Source organism: Ochotona princeps, chromosome X (assembly GCF_030435755.1).
Source record: "Ochotona princeps isolate mOchPri1 chromosome X, mOchPri1.hap1, whole genome shotgun sequence".
In the NCBI taxonomy this organism is placed as follows: Eukaryota; Metazoa; Chordata; class Mammalia; order Lagomorpha; family Ochotonidae; genus Ochotona; species Ochotona princeps.
This window is the reverse complement of record NC_080865.1, coordinates 23,020,891-23,039,088: the sequence shown is the minus strand read 5'-3', so window position 1 is coordinate 23,039,088 and position 18,198 is coordinate 23,020,891. Positions and strand designations below refer to the sequence as shown.

Genomic DNA, 18,198 nt, shown 5'->3' with positions numbered 1-18,198 from the left:
CTGCCTTTCCAATGAAAATAAATAAATCTTTTTAAAAAGATTTTTAAAAGCCTACAATGAAAAGGTCTTCCTGATGCAAGTTAAATTCTGGCAGAAGAAAGACAATAAACAATAATAATTAATAATTAAAAGAAATATTATACTATATCATGATAATAATACACACAAAAAACTAAAAGGAGTGCAAAGTGCAGCCACAATTTTGTGACTTGGAATGTGTGCTTGGTGGGCCAAATTCAAAAAAGACATGAGGGAGCAAGGAGAGAGGCATATATAGAATATCTGTGGAGGAGCACTCCAACCGGAGGACCTGCTACAGCAAAGAGCCCAATTCAAAGAGGAAATCCCTGAGCCTATGGAACTGTAACATGAAAAACAAATTTTTTTTAAAAAAAAGCAATTGCTTACAATGCAGAGTGAAGTCTGTTATAATGCAACAGGGTAAAGGGAAAACCACAGAGGACATCTGAGGGGCACAAATTTCTAGCTGGAAAAGTGGCACTGAAAGTTCAGCCCTGTTGCAGGTTTGATAGCATTTTGATAAGCACAAAAAGGAAGGCTCTGCATAGGCACAGTACTGAGAAAGCCCCTATCCAATTTCATTTGTGTGGGAGAAATGAATATGGCTAGATGTTAATAAGCTAGCTGCTTCAATTAAAGATGCACAGGAACTGCAACACCAACATTAAGGAGTTCCAATGCAAGTTACCAAATGGTTCATGAATAAAATTCCAAATGAAGGGTATGTTTTGGGAAGATAAAACTGAAAGCTTTGTGTAGTACAGATTAGAATACATATAAATATGATCATTTTTATCCAAAATTAACCAGCATACAATGTGCTGTAATTACAATATGCTTTTAATAATGTGATCTTATCATTTGACTTATCTTTTGCTTTTTAACTTTTTATTTTAGAATAAAACTTGCAGATGTCACAAAAATTATAAGTAATATAATAAATTTCCATATTTCATTTCAACCTAGATTCACTGATTAGCACCACTTTGTAACGGTTACCTTCTCTCTCTTTCAGTAGTCAGATAAAACAGGTTCATTATGTATACAAACAACAGCACATCTTACTATTGAACCTCTGGAAAGCAAATGGCAGATATTGTGATTACGTTCTTCTGTGTGAATCTCCTGATTTAGCAAACTCTGGGAAATTGAAAATTAGAAATGTTATTGTCTAATATTAGACAATCTGGAAACCTATCCCGGCTCTTTACACCATATTTCTCATGCAGGATTATGCACTGCACACAGTTGGTAATCCCTTCAGTCTCCTTCCATCCAAAAGGCTCACTCAGCTCTGTCCTTTATAACACTGACATTTTTGAAAAGTGGAATATAGATGAGATTCTAGTTATCTCTCAGTCAGGACTGGCTTGACAGCTCATATTTTAGATGTTTGTTTTTCTGACTAGAATACTATATAAATGATATGCTGGCTTTTTAGTGCAACACAGCAGAGTATATGATGTCAATGTGTGTTATTACTGGTGATACTAAGATTGGTCACTAAGAAGGCATTGCTTTTTCTGTTATTAAATCAAACCATGAAGCATTTTTCGATAAGGTGAATATCCTACTTCACCGATCTTTCACTTAGTAATTTTAACACCTGTAAATAATTCTTGCCTGAATCAATTGTTATTGTGATAACTGAACAAATGATAGTTTCTAACTCTATCACTCCTCCCACTTGAAATCTGCTATGACAGAAAGCTTCCCCTATTTGTTATGATAAATGTGATTAATTTTAATATTGATGTGTTTAATAAGATTAAATCTACTTTATTCAATTATGGTGATTATTCAGTTTAGAACATTTAAAACATTCCACTTAGGAATATTCTTTTTTGTAAATATTTTTTTAACTTGAAAGAATTTTACAGATAATGAAGGACAGAGATCTTCCATGCATTGGTCCACTCCTCCAAATGGCCACAATGGCCAAGACTGAACTAATGCAAAGCTGGAAACCTGGAGATCCCACTTTGCCTCCCATGTGGTTGCAAGAGTCCAAGCCTTGAGCTGTCCTCTACTGCTCTCCCTGTCCACGAACCAGTGCCCATTTGGGATGCCGGTGGTTGCAGGCGGAGGATTAGCTTACTACACGACTATTCCAGCTGCAGGAATATTTTTACTTCATGAAAAAAAAAAGGATAACACCATTCTTCTCCAATTTAGAAGAGAAAAAGCATATTACAAGAGTAGGTTCCAGCAAAGTGCAAAAAAAATACATCTTTTTTCTTTTTTTTTTCTTTTTTTTTTTTAAGATTTATTTTATTTTATTAGAAAGTCAGATATACAGACAGGCGGAGAGACAGAGAGGAAGATCTTCCGTCCGATGATTCACTCCCCAAGTGAGCCGCAACGGGCCGGTGCGCCAATCCGACGCCAGGAACCTGGAACCTCTTCCAGGTCTCCCACGCGGGTGCAGGGTCCCAATGCATTGGGCCGTCCTCTCCTGCTTTCCCAGGCCACAAGCAGGGAGCTGGATGGGAAGTGGAGCTGCCAGGATTAGAACCGGCGCCCATGTGGGATCCCGGGGCGTTCAAGGCAAGGAAGGACTTTAGCCGCTAGGCCATGCCGCCGGGCCCTTTTTTTATTTTTAATATGCATTGACCTGAACAAGTTAAAAGTGCTTGTTGGATCTGAGGCTAAGTACGTCTTACTGATAGGTCTTAGCCTATGATCAGTCATATTTGCATTCCAGATTGTCATACTAAAAATTAATTTGATGCTTTGGCTGCAAACCTTGTTCCAAAATAGTAAAAGGGACTACTTTGAACCTTCTGTCCAAATATTTGGTTATACAGATCCAACTGCTCCATTCAAAAAATATTTTCTTTTTTGACAATTTGATTTAGTATGTCCTGCCTTATTTCACAAAAGAAAATCTTTTTAAGAGGAAAAACTGTTGTCCTTACATAATAACTTATACCCTCCCAAAACATTTTCTTGGTGTTATGTGAATAGCAATTTGGTTTTTTAATGCATTACCAAAAAAATCATAACTGCTTCTAAATTGCATTGATGTATTGTAGAATTGAGTTGAATATCTTTGTAGGCAGAGCATAATTATCTTTCTGCCAGGAACAAATAATTTATGCTGCTCCAGAGAAATAAATATGCATATGAATTTATGTGGATGGATAAACCCTTACAAACTTTAGCTCTTTATAACACAATGAGAGAAGAAGAAAAGTACTTGGTGAGTCTAATGAATAAACTGGGATCATTACAATGTCTATCATGCATTTTCACCATAAACTTGTATACTGCATATAAATTAAGACAGCATAATCCAAATGAATTTATATAATGAATGAATCAAGTTTAGGATAATTTATATAAGAAAATGTTTTCAAAAATCCTTACTTATACTTTAGACGTGGGTGAATATATACTATATATAAAATGTATCATGCTATATATCATACATGTTAATTCCAGTATTCTAAAGAGAGACAACAGAGATTAAAACTGCAAGAGTTCAAAAAAAATATATAAGCTTCACTTTACTAAAATCTTCTTCAAAGATTTCTAACAGAAAAAAAAAATGCTTGAAAACAAACATCAGGTACAAGCCAATAAAAAGATAGGGAAATAGGATCCTAAACTATACTAGGTAATTGCAGTAAGATTAGTGTAAACCAAATGCATTTATTATTTACAATGTAATCCAATATAGTAAGAGATGGCATGCGCTTTATTTTAATTAGCTGTTTCTTTTAGAGGGTTGCTTGCTCCAACTGTCTTGATAAGAAAAAAATTGTAGTCATTGCTCAAAATGCTTGTAGCAAATCTAGTTTTAAATTGAAGCAATTTATTCCGAAAGCAGTCTACTACAGCAGCAATAATCAATGTGTTTTTCCTTAGACCATACTGGAGCTTTCCAAGGACTATTGTTAATTGCCTGTAACTAAATGACTGCTGGTGCCCTTAAATGTAACTCTTTGGCACTTGTTCATTTGTTGTGCTTAACCAAATGCCAGTTTCCCTTAGGTTTTGCCACATGATTTTGTTTTACAATTTTCAATATTCAGTCTCAGTCCCTTAAAGGGGACAGACTGTATTATTTTAACAAAACAACACAAAGGCTAAACTGATTTTAAAGGTCTGTACTTTGTCTTTCCATCCTCAGATGTTGAATTGTCCTGAAATGGAATCTTTTTTTTAAATTTTTAAATGCTGCCACTCCAGGCAACTTGAACTAGAGCTGAAAAGCAGATCTCATTTCAAAGGGAAAATGACATTTGCTGGGGAAACACCATTCACAATGGAATGTAAGATAAAATACAGCAGTGGACCCAGATCATTTCCTTTGACTGTACAGACTTTAACCCTAGTAATTTTGCCCTGACCCAATGGATAAGTGGTAATAAGTACCACTTACATTAATGTGTCTGACTTGAAGCAAAAGAATGTGAAGACAAAATCAAATGTGCCATTTTCTTTGGGAAAGTTTATTCATGCTATATAATCCCATAGGATCAGCTCAAATCAAATGGAAAAAAATCAACCTACATATATAAACTATATAGGCATATTATACTCTTTTCTTGCATACAGTAATAAATGACTATGGTGCTTAAGAGTTTTTCTTTCTTATTGCTCTTTCTCCATGAGTGATTCAAGTGATGCAATACCATTTCTGTAATTGCTAAAATGCATCAACTCTACTTTTTTTTCTTATTACAGATCAGATAATTCTATTGACTGGACAGGTAAATAAATTATTTTAGGTAGTATACATGATTGAATGACTCATGACAAATTAGCATTGGGAATAATGCAACTTAGAATTCAGTTTCTAAAATAAAACACTGTCATACACATTTTCTGGAATGTGTATATTTGATTTCCAAATATTTCAAAAAGTTTATAGAGAACAATATTATGAATAGCATATGAAGAAAATGAGTTTTAATAAAATAAATTTAATTTATAGGATTATACCTCAGACTATGTCCAAAGCTATTTGACTAGACATGGAGTCTTATGACATTTTACACCAAGTATACTTGAGAGCACCACAGACAAATCAGTCCCAGCTAGGCCAGTTATCTACAGCAATACGGTTGTCCTGACTCCTAGCTTCCTTTTAAAACTATATATACATATATACACATATTTAGTTTCAAATATATATATATGTGAATATATGTACTATATATATTTGAAAGATTGACTCCATCTTGGCCCCCTATGGAGTTGGTGGAGGCCCAAGTACTTGCCTCCCAGGGTTCATTAGCAAGGAGCTGGACAGGAAACGAAGCAGCCAGAACTCAAACCAGCACTCTGAAATAGGTGCCAGTTTTGCAAGTGGTGGCTGAACATACTGCACAACACAAGCCCTTCCTAGTCCTCCTCAGAGCTTCTTCCCACACAGGCCTTAGGTTATAATTTGCAACTGCTTTCTAAAAACCATCAAATTTTTAAACAATTTATGTACAATTAATATGAGATAAAATGCATAGATCATAAGTGTTCAGATCAGTGTATTTTCTAAGGCAAATACTTATACTTGTCTAGTGATGCCCAAATCCAAGTGTGAAACATTTTCCTTACCCTCAGAAATTTCCTCGAAAGTTTCCTCTTGTATCTTTCCAATTAATTTCCTCTTCATCTACCACCAAAGCATCCACTTTGTTTTAGATTACTATGAATCATTTTGATTTGTTCTCATACTTAATTTGAAGGTGTTACTTTCATCTGGCATCGTTCACCTAACAATTTTCTGAAATTCATGCAAACCATGTGCATCTGCAGTTCATTGTTTTCATTGTTGAGTATCTTATGTGAACATACAATAGTTGTTCATCATTTCCTGTTAATGAACATTGGATTGCTTGCAGTTGTGGCTATGATGAGAAAAATTAGTAAATATTCTTATAAAAGCCTTCTTGTGGATATCTGCTTATATTTGTTCTAGATGAATATCAAGGAATGAAAGTCCTATTCATAGTGGGCATTAATGTTTAACTTTATTAGGAAACACCCAAATTTTCCAATTTAATACTATCATAGAATACTTTCACTAGCAGTGCTTGGGAGTGGCAGTTAAGTGTTTCTGATTATTTTTCCATTTCTGTTCTTATTCAAAAAATTTTAGAATGGTAAATTACAAGTTTTAACACTAAAATCTTTAAGAATGACTTTGGAAGAAAGCAAGAATCTATACACTTATGTCTTCTCCATCAAATACAATGTGTTTCAAATCTGATTATGCAGATGCACAACTCACCCCAGCCATAAATCAGAACTTTGTGCATGTTTCTGCAAATGTTGGAGTTTAACTCATATTCTGAGAGAACAAGACCCACTGCACCCCACATTATTATCCACATAGTACATACTGATCCTCTCTGGATCAATAATAGAAGGAAACTGTATTTAAGAACATTTTTGTTTTATTCTTTGTACTTCTTTAGTACTGTCTTACATGATTATTCACAAGTCAACAGATAAAGCTGGTGGGAGTATTTTGTATTCCACACTTCATATTATTTTACATTCTTCGTATAAATGCAAGCAGAGAAAAAGATTGAGAAAAGTTAATGGAAGGAAAATGCTACAACATATTCTCTGGTGCCATTGATTGAGGAATTACTTCTTAAACTCAGTTAAGCATTCAGTCTCCAAAGGTAAAGAAAACCATCTTGACGTCAATTTACTCAGTAAGATATAGCCCAGGAACCATTACTGCTGGCAGAAGTCAACAGATAGCATTCATTAGGCAGCCATCCCAATACAATGCAACAGTCCACAGTGTCCTCCAGGAAGAGGGCTTATTGACCCCTCACCCTCCTTGGATTTTAACACTCAGATTACAGCTAAAGTGAACCCTTTCTAAGTTCACACAAAGTAAGTACAAAAACTGTCCTAGCCTAAAAGCTTCATATCATTGGAACCATTGTTCCATTTGGATAAGCATAGCTTATAGGATCTCTACACAAGATATGTTTAGACATGAATATAACTTGCTGCACTCATGAAAACTCATGAAATATTATACTTTCCAATCAGGTATTTATAATTCTCTCAATACAAATGCAATTTGTAAACCAAAGTTCATCATAAGCAATGTTGCTTAGCAACATGGTTACTATATACTACCTTATCCAGTTACCAAGGGAACAGAAATAGAAAGTTATCAAAAGGTCAAATTCTCAAGCAAAATGGGAAAGTGTTGTCCTAAGCAATCTCTCATATCTTGTCTCATAAAGGAAACTGCTAAATTAAATTGAACTTATGATTTTGGATGTGAATACCATAAATTTGCTGTTGTTAATTTTTTTCTAGAGCTAATGTACACAGTTGAACTTGCTGGAGGGCTTGGTGCTATCCTCTTACTGCTGGTTTGCTTGGTAACCATCTACAAGTGCTATAAAATAGAAATCATGCTGTTCTACAGGAATCATTTTGGAGCAGAAGAACTGGATGGTGGTAAGATGAGTTCATTCCCTCTAAATATTCTTTCTGAACTCCTTGTTTTCTGCCATTGTTACACTGAGGGGAAAGAAAAGTTATTTATACAGCCACTGGCAACAGGTCTTAAAACACTTTCAAAATTCATTCTGTGAATTAATTGATCTTTTAAAAAATATATATATGTATGTATATATGTTGCTTTGGATCCAATAGATACTTTCTCCGGAAAATTTTAAAGAACACCTACTCTTTTTAGAACTGTATTCCATACAGCACTTATTACAAACACTGATTGCACTGCCATCAGAGTTCATTTTTTCTCACCTTGTAATCACTACTGAAAGGCCAAATTTACCCTTCTAAAGGTAAGGAGTGTCTCTTTTAATTGTGTTCCTAGCCCAGTAGATTGAAATGAATCTCAATTTGTCCCTATTAGGTTGATCACTGGTAGGAAACTGTACCAAACATTTTAGAATTTGTCCTAACCACTAACTGGGACAATATCTGAGCTGCAGAAAATCTAGTGCTTTTTTTTTTCTTTTTGGGTTTTAAGTGCTGATTTCCTACCTATCTTTCTTATCTACTCATAACAGTTGTTATTTTTCTTTGCCACTGTTTCAAAAAGTTAGGAGAAAATTGTCAGTGCCAAAATTATTGTTATGTAGGTACCAAGCAAAGTGCTAGACATTTTCAAATCATTCTTGCCCAGTCTCACAAAAACTCTGAGGTCAATAGTACAGCCTTCATTTTACTGGTAAGTCAACTGAATCTCCCACCAGTTAAATAAGTTACTCAAAATGATAACATAAGAATTAATATAAATGGTCAAAATGGTATTTGAACAAAAGCTATTTTCAAAGCCTTTATTTTATTAAACTCTAAGTCTCTACTTTTTTCTTAAATTTAGCATGTCCCTTTTAATCTAAAATATTCTGGGTTTTGCATAATTAACAGATGTTATTTGAAAAGGCAGTTTATACTAACAAGTCTAGCATAACTATTAACTCTGATTCGTCACTTTTAGGCCCTGAATGAAAAAGATTTTACCCCAACTATAAATTTCCAATTCAGTATGTCTTTTTCTGAATTAGAAAAATAATGGTATATAATGAAAAATACATGAGTCATATGCAGTTAAAAATTCAGTGACATAAAGTTTCTTTGCAGAGTCAAATAATATGTAAATCTTTCAATGAATTCCTAGACTAACCTTACTGGATTTCATTGCTACTCTGAAACTGTAGTCTTCAGGTTTTCTAATATAAGTAAGAAAATAAAGCAAATAAATACTAACAAATAATATTGTAACTGAAGATGGCTCTCTCATTAAGCTAATATAGTTAAGAAACGTTGAAGAATTGTTAGGACCCTTCCCGTGGGCCATCTTGAACACAATCGAAGATTTATTAGGGTTTCCCTTGAGATGCCAATGTGAATACATTAAACCCAAAGAAAACCAAGATAACAAACCTATTCTCTGGATAATGTTATTGCATTAGTGAGTAACTCCAAAAAGACAAAAAAAAAATTGTACTTACTACAAATTCAATCACATGTACACTCTCCCTGTATTTACAGTAACCTATTCCTGTCAGAGTTTTGCCCTTCAGCTATCTTACCACATCTCATGTGACCTTAGAACTTTAAGATATACTATGCTATCAGAATCATACTAGTTACAATGATAATAAGTTAAATAAGTTTGAAATATATGTCTTAAAAAGATGTAAATTCATTTAAATTCTAGTGCTCAGAAGCTATTCAACTTGGATCTCAAGTTCCCATTTCCACTGATGGCAAAAATGTTACAACATAAAGGCAGGCATTGTGGCACAACACCTTGGATGCCCACATTGAAAAGCTAGTTTGAGTCTTTGCTAGTCAAATCCAAAACCTGCATCATGCTGTAATGCATCCTGGTAGGGAGTGGGTGATGGCTCAAGTTTCTGGGCTCCTACCTATCCCCATGGGAGGCATAAATGGAAATCTAGGCTCCTGACTTCAGTATGGCTCACCCTGGTTGTTTTGGTCATTTAGAGAGTGGAACAGAGGATGGAAGGTCTTTTTATATCTTGGTCTCCCTCTCTTTATCACTCTAACTTTCAAATAAATAAAATAAATCTCTGTAAAACGTTTTAAGAGGAGTCATAACCTTGCTATTCCAAGATAATTCAGTCACACCTGGTTTGGAATTCAGCTCCTATTAGATTAACACTATATTAAAAATAGGGATCACTGCCACTTGGAGGAGACCCAACAAGGAGCTTGGGGAACTCCTTCATCAGGGTACAGACCCTGCAGGTGAGCGCAAGGGCCAAGGCAAGGAACAGCCCAGATGAGACCAGGCTATAGTACCAGCTGGCGTTAAGTGTGGCTCAGGTCTGGGAGTGAGCCAGGCAACACCAGTTCATAACACGCACTGGCAGATCTGAAAACCAGGATGGAGTGTGGGACAGGCTGGGCCTAGCTGCATCACAAGCCAGTTTACATTAGAGTTGGGACTGGGGTCTGATTGTGCTGGGTTGGGCAGCAGCACCAACCAGTGCAAGCTAGAACAGGGCAGACAAGGCCAGGCAAGGCTAGGCCAGGCCAGCACCCATCGGCAAATGCCAAGGTAAGATGGGCCATGCCAGACTGGGTTGCAGCACAGCACAGCACACGTGAAATGGAGGAGGCGGATTGTGCGGGCTCAGTAGGGGAGTAGTGGGGATTTCCCTGCTGGGTCACTGCTCGTGATGGCAAACGTTACAGCTGGTACTGGGTGAAGACCAGGCTAGGAAAGGCTACAACATCTGCTAGCCTACATGTGAACTGTGTTAGAGGGAGAGCCAGGCTGGGCTAATCGATTGTATCTTCTAGTACAGGCATGAGCTGGAGTAAGGACAGACTGGTTGGGTTTTGCTGCAGCATCAGCTAGCAAGTGCTGGGACTGGGGGCAAGTCCTATCAAGCTAGACTTGAGAACTACCTGGAGTATGCAAGATCCAAGGCAGAGAATCGGTCTAGTGGGGAGGCTGTGGGCACCTCTCTGATGGCCTACAGCCCCCACTGGTGAACCTGAGAACCAGGAATTGGCTACAAGCTTAGATGGATAGGTGGTGGCACCTGCTGGCATGAGTGTGGGCTGCAGGGTGCAATCAACTGGATTGAGTTATGCTTCAACATCCAATGAGGTGTATGAGAACTGAAAGGGATGTGGGACAGAGCAGACCAGTCCACTGCACATGTTGGCAGGCACAAGAACCAGAGCTGGGGGCTGGTCCAGTGGGGATTATTGGGGATTGCTCTGACTGGGTTTCAGTTCCCCTTGGTGTACATGAAGGCCAAATCTGTGGTGGCCAGGGTTGGGCTGGACCACAGCACCCACTGGTATACAGAGGAAGGAGGGCAGAACAAATTGATCAACTACCCCAGCGAAACTTGAAAGCAAACTTCTGGGTGAATGGACACTCTGAGTTGGATTATGTCAGCCAGTTGACCTTGGAAGGATTTCCTCATCTGTAGAGCAATAAAATCAACAACATCTCAGAACTATCAAAACCACTTGAGCAGCACTCTCAGAACATGCTCCGCTATGGGGACCCTGGGGTGACATCAAGTACTGAGGAGGGTGGGCATGGTCTTTCCCATTGTATCCTCCCCTCCCCTAGATACAGGAAAAAGAAAAAGGAAATATGTAAATGGTCTTGCCCACTTTCCCCTGATCCTTGACCCTTCCCACCCTCATCAACTATGTAAACATCATCAAAAATAAAATTTAAAACAAAGAAATATAATTAGAATGAAACTGTAACTAGAATTTTAAAAATAAAGAAAATAGGGATCTTACATTAACCTTCTCTTTCACCCAAGAAAACTGGTTTGGGGACCTCAAATATAGGCTTCTGGTGAAGCCATCCTCACCTGAGCTACTACTGCCCAGTCTTTGCAGACACTGAGAATGGATTACTCAAGCCCAAGATCCTTTGTCTGGCCTCTCATCAGAAATTTCACACATGTACCTAGACTTTGCTTCTTGTTCATTTCAACCATTCTTGGTTTTGCTAGCACCTTGAACTCTGCTACATTCAAATTAAGCTCTCCATTAAAAATTAATCATCCTCAAAAAGCATTGCCTTTTTAACATGAAGGTTACATTTTTTACATAAGTTTCCCAGTATCTTCCTTGGGAAAAAGTACAAAAATCCTTAATTTCAGATTCTAACTCAAACTATAGGAATATCTGTCATCCTCTTTTCCTACATGGGGAAATCCAAAAGGCCTCTACACCTGAGTGGCATCCTGTAAGATGCTTCTGCTCATGTATTTTAAATGGATATTTATCTGTTGTGAAGAGAAAACCCAGACTTTCCAGAATCTTGTGTTAGCTTTAAAATAATGTAAACTAGAAGTCACAGCTAAGTAATAGTTTCTTTACTGTTGTCTATCGTATTACCTCCCCTGAAAAAGTTACTCACAACTCTCAGAAATAAAGAGAGGCATAGAGTGTGAAGAACAGCAGATGAATGTTTAGCTGATATTTGAAGTAATGTTCTACCATAGTGATACAATAATAAACTTATTGACCATTTATTGATAATTTCTTAAATTAAAAATGCTGTTTTCACTACTTTGTTGATACTCAGAGGATCAACCAAACAGAAATGATTTAAAGCCAGGCCTATGGGGCCAGCACTGTGACTCAGTGGGCTAATTCTGCACCTTGTATTGCCTACATTCCATACAGGTGCCAGTTTGTGTCCCAGCTGATGAACTGCTGATCTATTTCCTTGCTTATGGCCTGGGAAAATAGCAGAGGATGGCTGAAATTCCTTCTATTTTGGTTTCTCCTTCTCTCTGTAAATCTGCCTTTCACACAAAAATAAATAAAATCTTTTAAAAAGTGGGGGGGAAAGGCCAGGTCTAAAACATTCTAAACCCCAAGAATTGCATGCATTGCATCTGAGTAGAAGTTGGAGAATTTGGCATCAGTCCTATAGTATACCAGTCATCTTCCAGTTAATAAAAAAAGTATTGCTTTATTATTATTTCAAACCATTATGATGACTTTTATTTTTTACAAGATAAAGTATCTTTATGCTTTGCTTGGTCAGTTTGTTTACAACTCTGCTTGTCCTATGTATAACCTTCTAGTTTATTATTTCCCCTGGATTCAGGACACAGCATTTCTCAGCTAATATCACAACACTCCACTTTGAGGAACACATTTACACATTTACATTGCATTTGTGGGGGAAAAAAAGCTCATAATCTCCCACTCTAAGCTCTCTTGACGTAATGGTGTTTTTTCCATTAGCCTATTAGTAACGTCTACCAAGTCCAAACCACAGGTTTAAATCATTTCTAACGCCACCCATACTGATTTTTCATCCCTCTCCATTTTAGACATTAGTTTCTTTTTTTAAAGATTTATTTATTTTTATTACAAAATCAGATATACAGGGAGCAGGAGAGACAGAGAGGAAGATCTTCCATCTGATGATTCACTCCCCAAATGGCCACAATGTCCAGAGCTGAACTGATCCGAAGCCAGGAGCCAGGAACTTCCTCCAGGTCTCCCACACTGGTGTAGGATCCCAAAGCTTTGGGCCATCCTTGACTGCTTTCCCAGGCCACAAGCAGGGAGCTGGATGGGAAGTGAAGCTGCCAGGATTAGAACCGGTGCCCATATGGGATCCCGGGGCGTTCAAGGATATGACTTAAGCCACTAGGCCACGCCACCAGGCCCTAGACATCAGTTTCTTATGTCATCCTTTAGTTTGCTACTCACACTTTTTCTTCTTCTGCCATTTTCAATTAATTATGAAGGCAAGTCAATAGAACTCTTGAAATAGACTTATTTTTTCTGTTAATGCAACTGCCTAGTCTCAGCCTCCTCAACTACTGTCTTGCTTTCATTGTTTCTCCTTCCACCTTATCCTTCATACTCTAGCAGAATTACATTTCTATGTATAAATTTATTGTCATTTGCTTTTTAAAACAATTTCCCCACTTTGCCTGCTAGATCAAGTCCAGGTTTCTTAGCTCAGGAAGCAATTGCTATCACAGGATGGACTAATTTAACATATGCAGTATTGCTACTTCCATTGGAATGAAACACGCAGAATTCCTCACAGAATGAGAAGCTGATGTTTGGACAAACACAGCTATTGAGATCTGATACAGTATGATCATGTATGATTTTCATCTTTCTTTGGGCAATTGAGGCAATGCAATTTTAGGAGTAGATCACGTACCGTCACTATTTGATTCCACAATACATACCACATACATATATTTATTAACAAGCAGATGTGCAATGCATGCAATACACCTGAAGAAGTTCCAATTGTTTTTGTGTACAAATGTGTGCATATCTATGCACATATGTACATATATTCAGAAAATCTCTATGGTGCCTGCACAGTGGCTCAAACAGCTAATTCTCTGCCTGCAGCACTAACATCTACTATGGGTACCAGTTGTGAGTCCCAGTGCCCTGCTTCCCATCCATATCCCTGCTTATGGTCTAAGAAAGCATTTGAGGATGAGTCAAGGCCTTGGACCCTGCACCCACATGGGAGACCTGAAAGAAGCTCCTAGCAGTGGCAGTTAAGCCATTTGGGGAATGAACCGGCCAACAGAAGTTCATTCTCTCTCTCTCTCTCTCATTCCTTCTCTCTAAAAATCTGCCTTTCAAGTAAAAATAAATAAATTTTTTAAAAAATCTTTGCTAGAAAATTTTACCTGGGATAAATATGAAAATAGCTCAGCAGTACAACTGATCTAAAAATCTAATATTCTGCATAATGTTGCAGGACCATTTTGGCAATGGTCTAGCTGAGCTTCTCCAAGGTGGCAGACCACTAGAGTCTTACAGGGGATAGATTTATCTCTAAAATATAATTATATTAAGGACCTGGCACAACAGCCTAGTGGCTAAAGTCCTCGCCTTGCATGCCTGGGATTCCATATGAGTGCTGCTGTGTGTCCTGGCTGCTCCACTTCCCATCCAGCTCCCTGCTTGTAGCCTAAGAAAGCAGTTGAGGACGGCTCAAAGCCTTGGGACCCTGCATCTGCATGGGAGATCTGGAATAAGTTCATGGCTCCTGGTTTCAGATCAGCTCAGTTTCTGGCCATTGCAGCCTTTCCAATAATAAAATAAAATAAAATAAAATAGATCTTTAAAAAATTATATTAAGTAACTCATAGATATTAACTAGAACTGATTTCACCATGGAGAGATCATTTTCAAGATTCATTATTACACTTTGTGAAAACTCTATTTTTAGCAATTCAGTCTTTTCTAACATGCATTGTGCTAGTTCACAAAGTATCTTCCTTTGATCAGAAGCAAAGACACTTTATTCAGGGCATGTTGTAACTGCTGGCAAAGTGTTGCTTTATTCTAATTAAATATTTACTATCCAGCCTGATAAGGCCTGATTTGTGTCTATAGAACAGAATTTAACTAACATAGTGCCCATGCTGGTTTGATTAAAAAGGAGAGGAGGACATCCAATTCCCTTGTTCCTCCATGACTCTGCCTCAGATGTCCCCTCCCGTTTTGTTCAAATGCTTGTGGCCTTGCTTATGTTGGTTCTTTTCAGAGAAGAATGGAATTTTGTTGTTGCTGCTATTGCTGTTATTGTTTCCCTCTGACTGTAGGGTATGTAGGGCAAGCATAGAAGAACTCAATAATCACTAATCGGGTTCAAACTTGAAAATAGAAAAGGGAGCTTCTGATCTTTGGAGTTATTAATGGTGTCGAAAACTCAGGCAACATTATAATGTTTACCCCCCAATCCTCAGAAAATGTGACCACTTGTTCCATTTCAACACATCTGTGTATATGTAACCTTAGGTCATAGACATTTTTTTCTCCTTCATTTACAAGGTCACTCACTATTGATAGGTTTCACAATTATTATGCTCATGTCCATAAATGAACTACAGTAACTGTAAATCATCTAGACATCCTGGAGGATTATTTTTTGATTTGCTTGTTTTTAATGTGTATAGTGGTGAATGGGTAATTTTTATATATGGGAACACTCCAGAATGAGTATCTGAATACCATGAAAGATATATGGTTTTTTTCTGGTACATGATTTTCTTCAGATCACAAACTACTAAATGGCAGTATCCAAGCCTTCTTATCTAAAATTCTGTGCTTCCTTTACTATGCTTCTATATCTTCCCTTCTGAAGACTTCTAACATTTATACTGCCTGCCTATCTGTGGGTGGTGCAAGGGAAAGAAATTATCTGTGGAATGACTAATTTGGGTCAAGTATTTTGTGACATAACAAAGAACCATTTAATCCTAGCCTAGACACTTTTAGAAAGGTACTGTTATATGGATCAGGAAATAAAGTCCCTAAGACGTTATATAAAAATTTAAGACGGGGGGCCAACTTGGTGGCATAGTAAGCTGTCTCTCCATCTGCAATGTCAGCATCCCTTATGGATACCAGTTTGTGTCCTGGCTGCTCCATTTACTATCCAGCTCCATGCTAATGAACCTGAGAAAGCAGCAGAGAACAGCCCAAGCACTTGGGACCCTGTCTTCATGTGGGAGATCAGCAAGAAGCTGCTGACTCCTGGTTTCAGACAGGCCCAGCTCTGGCCATTGCAGCCACATGGGGAGCAAACCGGCAGCTGGAAGATCTCCCTCCCTGCCTTTCCTTCTAACTCTGCCTTTCCAATAAAAAATAAGTAAATCTTTAAAAAATAAGATAGAGCCCAATGCGATAGCCTAGCGGCTAAACTTCTTGCTTTGAACGCAGCAGGATCCCATATGGGAGCTGGTTCTAATCCCGGTAGCCCCGCTTCCCATCCAGCTCCCTGCTTGTGGCCTGGGAAAGCAGTCAAGGATGGCCCAAAGCCTTGGATCCCTGCACCCACATGGGAGACCCGAAAGAAGTTCCTGGCTCCTGACTTCGGATTGGTTCAGCTTCAGCAGTTACAGCTACGTGGGGAGTTCAATGAATGAATGAATCAATGAATGGAAGATCTTCCTCTCTATCTCTCTGTATATCTGACTTTGCAATAAAAATATATAAATCTTTAAATAAAATAAAACAAAATAAAATAAAATAAAATCTCAGGATTTGAGCTCAGATGCTATGTATTTCCCCACTCCCTGTATCAAACTAAGTATTTTTAATCACTGTCACATAATTAAGTCTATGAATTCACTGAGCATAATGGTCTCTATTAGGGACCATTTTGTTGCAAATGGTAGAATTTCACCCTTTTTAATAGCTGAGTAGTAATCCATAGGCAATCCCAAAAGGACAGATATCATATGTTCTCTGTGATGTAAGGCAACCCTCATACAAAAACAAGATCAATAGATATGTAGGTAAACATGCATGTACAATCATCTAGAGGAGCTGTATAATGGAGATGCATTGTGCATCTCCACTCCTACATCAAAGATAGACTCCCAATGAAACTGTTCAATAGATCTTGACAATAGGATGTTGAACTCTCTGACACTTCCTGTGCCTTCAATATCAGAATATACTTATTAGCAAAGTGATGGACTTACGGCTATTTTCGAAGAAATATACTATTATAATAATATATTGGAAATATGTGCAGAGAGGGGAGTTGGGAAAGGGGAGGAGAAAATCCCTGTGGTTATGGAACTGCATCATAAAATAAATAAATAAATAATTTTTTGAAAATAAAAAAAAACTCTTATGGAGTCAAAAAATCCAGAGAAGCACTAAAATCATAAAAAGGTCAACTACAAAAATACTACAAAAAAGTGTACAGTACAATCATCATTAATTAGAATTCACTTGCCAGAGCCTGCCATGACAAATTTTAAATTTAAAGTGAATAAAATTAAAATGATATTCAAGGAACACAAAATCAAATATTAAGAATACATGTATCATGCTTGTTCATTTAAAGATATATGATCAATCTCCACAGAATGTTTAACTTGAGACAGTTTAACTTAGAAATAAATGTGAGAAGCCATATGAAAGGAAAAAAAATGCTTTTATAAAAACCCTCATATATTTAATCAGTGATCATTTTCAATAATCACAGCTTTCTGAGCAAATGTTACACCTGAACATGTGAAATTACTTTTCCAGTCTCATTTTGTTAGTCTAATTACTAAATGATGACTTCTGTCATTATTACTATGACTACTGTGACTTACGCATATTTGAGAAGAAAAGGAAAAAACGATGGCTAGCTGACAATAACATCTGACAACTATTCAATACAAGGGTTAAAAACGCCCCCAAACCACAGATGTCAATTTCAAACTGTTTTTATTATCAATAAATCTCTGTTCTAGCCCTTATTCAACAGAGCCACAACCTTCATCTTCGATAGGGAGCCTTTACCCAAACTTTTCTTAAAGCTACATTATATATATATGTATATTTTAAATCCATGAGTCGCTTGTCATCTCCTAAATAGCATTATGCTTGATATTTATCACCTTCCCAAACATTTTCATTTCTGACCCACTCTTCAATTTTTACTTATCAAGATTTCATTAAAATATGATAATTTATGTTTTTCTTTATAAAAATGATATATTTATTATTTTATTGGAAAGGAAGATCAGATTTTACACAGAGGAGAGACAGAGAGAAAGATCTTCCAAAATGGCCACAATGCCAGGATCTAAGCCAATCTGAAGCCAGGAGCCAGGAGAAGCTTCTTCTAGGGTCCCAAGGCTTTGGGCCATCCTCAACTGTTTTCCCAGGCCACAAGCACAGACCTGGATGGGAAACTGAGCA

General features: G+C 37.2%; 1 protein-coding gene across 1 annotated transcript in view; it reads left to right on the top strand.

Annotated features, from left to right (window-relative positions):
• The window catches only part of IL1RAPL1 (interleukin 1 receptor accessory protein like 1), a 1,231,223-nt gene that overhangs the window by 1,202,190 nt on the left and 10,835 nt on the right, over positions 1 to 18,198 (top strand). The window contains exon 10 of the mRNA XM_058658644.1: positions 7,318 to 7,461. Within this exon, the coding sequence (XP_058514627.1) occupies positions 7,318 to 7,461 (144 nt within the window). The remainder of the gene's footprint in view (positions 1 to 7,317; positions 7,462 to 18,198) is intronic.